The sequence below is a fragment of the Eimeria acervulina genome, genomic scaffold (genome assembly GCF_000499425.1).
Source record: "Eimeria acervulina Houghton genomic scaffold, Eah_scaff662, whole genome shotgun sequence".
In the NCBI taxonomy this organism is placed as follows: Eukaryota; Apicomplexa; class Conoidasida; order Eucoccidiorida; family Eimeriidae; genus Eimeria; species Eimeria acervulina.
Window position 1 is genome coordinate 12739 of NW_013549668.1, and position 3557 is coordinate 16295.

Consider the following 3557-nt stretch of genomic DNA (forward strand, 5'->3'; position numbering starts at 1 on the left):
GGTTGTGGCGAGCGGCAGCTCCAGCAGCAGCAGCAGCAACAGCAGCAGCAACAGCATGAGCAGCAGCAGCAGCAGCAGCAGCAGCAGCAGCAGTAACGGGGAGGGTTTGTACGTGCCTTTGCTGGTGGATGCTTGGGGGGTTCCTGCTGCAGTTGAGAGCAGCAAAAGATTTTTTATTGTGAAGTCTAGCCAAATGATAAATATATATCTGTCTATACACCGCGGCTGCTGGGCGACAAGCCGCAGCAACACCAGAAGACTGACGCAAGCTTTTGCTTCTGCTGCTCATGTTGTGCTGCTCTTCTCTGCAAACGAAAGCGGAGGCTTTCAGGGTTATGCGAGGATGATGACGCCTCCTCTTCCACACCTATACCCTCGTACGACTTTGCTTTTAACTGTCTCCTTTTAACTGTCTCCTTTTAGCTGTCTCCTTTTAACTGTATCCTTTTGTCTGTTGTCTTTTGTCTGTCTCCTTTTATTTGTCTCCTTTTAACTGTCTCCTTTTAATTGTCTCCTTTTAACTGTCTCCTTTTGGCTGTCTCCTTTTGGCTGTCTCCTTTTAATTGTCTCCTTTTAACTGTCTCCTTTTAGCTGTCTCCTTTTGGCTGTCTCCTTTTGGCTGTCTCCTTTTAACTGTCTCCTTTTGGCTGTCTCCTTTTGGCTGTCTCCTTTTGGCTGTCTCCTTTTAACTGTCTCCTTTTGGCTGTCTCCTTTTGGCTGTCTCCTTTTAACTGTATCCTTTTGTCTGTTGTCTTTTGTCTGTTGACTTTTATCTGTCTCCTTTGTTGCTGCTTCCGTTTGGCTATCTTCTTTTAGCTGTCTCCTTCTGTCTGTTTCCTTTTATCTGTCTTATTTTATCTGTCTCCTTTCAGCTGTCTGTCTCCCTTTGTCTGTCTCCCTTTGTCTGTCTTTTTTTAGCTGTCTCCGTTTGTCTGTCTCCTTCTTTGTGTGTCTGCTTTCATCTGTCTCCATTTGTCTGTCTCCTCGTGCTGCTTCTGCTGCTGTATTTCCTGATGGCACATCATCTGCTGCTATTGTGTCGCTGCTGCTGCTGCTGCTGCTGCTGCTGCTGCTGCTGTGTAGGTTTGTGGGGTTCTGTGCAGCTGAAGTTGGGCCCTAATTTTCGGGTTTGTTGGTTGAAGCAATCGAAGTTAGAGTTTGAAGAAGTCGGCAAAATAACAAATCCATGGAACGACGATTTACCTCTGAAAAAGAGCAGAGACGGAACTGTCAGTCGATCCCACCGATCCCAACGATCCCAACAACCCCACACACCCCACAAACCCCACAAACCCCACCGATCCCATCGATCCCAGACACAACCCAGCCAATTCCAAAACCAAACAAATACAAAATTGAGGCAAAATGTCTCCTTAAAAGGGATGCACTCGCAGAGAACGGAAGCAGCAGCAACAGAAGCAGCAGCAACAGAAGCAGCAGCAACAGAAGCAGCAGCAACAGAAGCAGCAGCAACAATCAGCAACAGTAATAAGTAACAGCAATAAACAGCAACAAGAAAAAGCAGCATTAACTAGCAGCAATTAACAGCAGCAACAGAAGCAGCAACAATAAGCAGCAGCAATACGCAGCAGCAATAATAAGGATGAATTGGTTTAGGTTTAGACAGAGACAAGCAGAGACAGACAGCAGAGACACCCGAAAGTACAGGAGATAAGAAGCATAAATGCATTATTATAGATAAGAGATTCTGCTTCATCAAGCCGAGCACATTGCTGCTGCTGGCAGAGTAAAAGCAACAAGGCGAACCCACGCTGCTTCTGCTGTTGCTGCTGCTGCTGCTGCTGCTGCTGCAGGAGCTGCCACCGGCCCTAGGGGCTCTCCTTTGCTCCAAGTTGCATGCAAAGCCTTCGGAGACGTTTCTAGATGGTGCGTACGTTAATAAGTATTAAGCAGCAGCAGCAGCAATCTCCTGCTGCTGCCTGCTGCTTCTGCTGCTGCTGCTGCAGCACAAGAAAGAGAACGTCCAAGCAGCAGCAGCAGCAGCAGCAACGCCTGTAGCTCTCGCCTCAGTTGTGCTAGAGCTAAGAGCTACTCCTAGTCGGGTAGTAGGGTTTGCGAGGGCCTTTAGAAAGTTTTTACAGCTTAGGTTTAGTGTTTAGGGTTTAGGGTTTAGGGTTTAGGGTTTAGGGTTTAGGGTTTAGGGTTTGTGGTTTTGCAGGGACGTTTGTTGAGGGTCATGGGCAGCCAATTGACCACCGCGTTTTCTTCAAACAACTTAAAGCAAAAGGAGAATTAGAAGATGATGTTTCGGGTCTTCTTCCTAGCAGCAAACAGCAGCAGCAGCAGCAGCAGCAGCATATGCTGCAGCAGCAGCAGCAGCAAAGCCATGAGGCTAATTGGATGCAGCAGCGAGACTGGAACTCCCACGTACAGGAGAGGCAGCAACGCGCTGCACTTTGACAGCAGCAGCAGCAACAGCAGCAATAGCAGCAACAGCAGCAGCAGCAGCAGCAGCAGCAACAGCTGCTGCTGTAGCAGCAGCAGCAGAAGCAGCAAATCAACTGCTGGCTTTCTTCGCTCCCAAGCAGCAAAATGAAGCTCTCTGAAGCGCTTGCAGCAGCAGCTGCTGCAGCAGCTATTCTGCTGCAGCTGCTGGTGCTGCTGTTGCTGCAGCAGACGAATAGTTTGCTGCGGGGAAGCAGCTGCTGCTGCAGCAGAGTAGCAGGTGCTGCAGCAGCAGCAACAACAACCGCGCTGGTTTCTGATTTTTATCTTTCTGTCTTTGCCTTCGACTTTAAAAATGCATAGACAAAGACAGAAAGATAAAAAATATAAAAGAAGTAAAAGAGAGACAGATAAAAACAAATAAAAGAAAGAGAGACAGAGACAGCACAGGCAGTTCCTGCCAACCCTCTCTGCTGCTGCTGCTGCTGTTGCTGCTGCTGCTGCTGCTGTTGCTGCTGCTGCTGCTGCTGTTGCTGCTGCTGCTGCTGCTGCTGCTGTTGCTGCTACTCTATAAGAAACAAACAAAAGCATATTATATTATAGTAAGCAGATTGTTTTACAGACGAAGATATATCATAATAAAAATAATAAATAAATAAAAACATATTATTTTACGCAGTATATTATTTGCGCCGTCATTTGTTATTATTATTATATTAATATTAATATTATTAATCTTATTATTAATAATACTATTATTATTTATTATTATTACTATTATTATTACTTAGATGCTTGTTTTTATCAATGTTTTTATTGCTGCTGTTTGCTCTCTAGAGCGCTGTCTTCTTTCTTACTCTTCTTCTTCATTTTATTTATTGTTTAATTCAATATATATATATATATTGATATACACACACATATATATATATATATATTGATATATATATAATATATATATTTATATATAATGTCTATAAGATATATGAGGCTGTGTTTATAAGAATATACAGCAAAAATATTTATTATTTTGATTTGTAACATTTTTAAAGTAATTAATAACAGTCATACAGTGTGCTATCCCTCATCATGTTGTTATATATTATATATTATATATTATATATTTATGTATATATATATATATATATATA

At 43.5% G+C, this 3557-nt stretch overlaps 1 protein-coding gene across 1 annotated transcript in view; it reads left to right on the forward strand.

The window, feature by feature from the left end:
- Window positions 1-2421, forward strand: part of EAH_00045830 (zinc finger (CCCH type) protein, putative) — a gene marked incomplete at both ends in the record, with an annotated part of 4317 nt that extends 1896 nt beyond the window's left edge. The window contains 4 exons of the mRNA XM_013394743.1: window positions 19-139; window positions 1104-1229; window positions 1815-1887; window positions 2180-2421. Of these exons, the coding sequence (XP_013250197.1) occupies window positions 19-139; window positions 1104-1229; window positions 1815-1887; window positions 2180-2421 (562 nt within the window). The remainder of the gene's footprint in view (window positions 1-18; window positions 140-1103; window positions 1230-1814; window positions 1888-2179) is intronic.
- Window positions 2422-3557: the final 1136 nt, after the last annotated feature.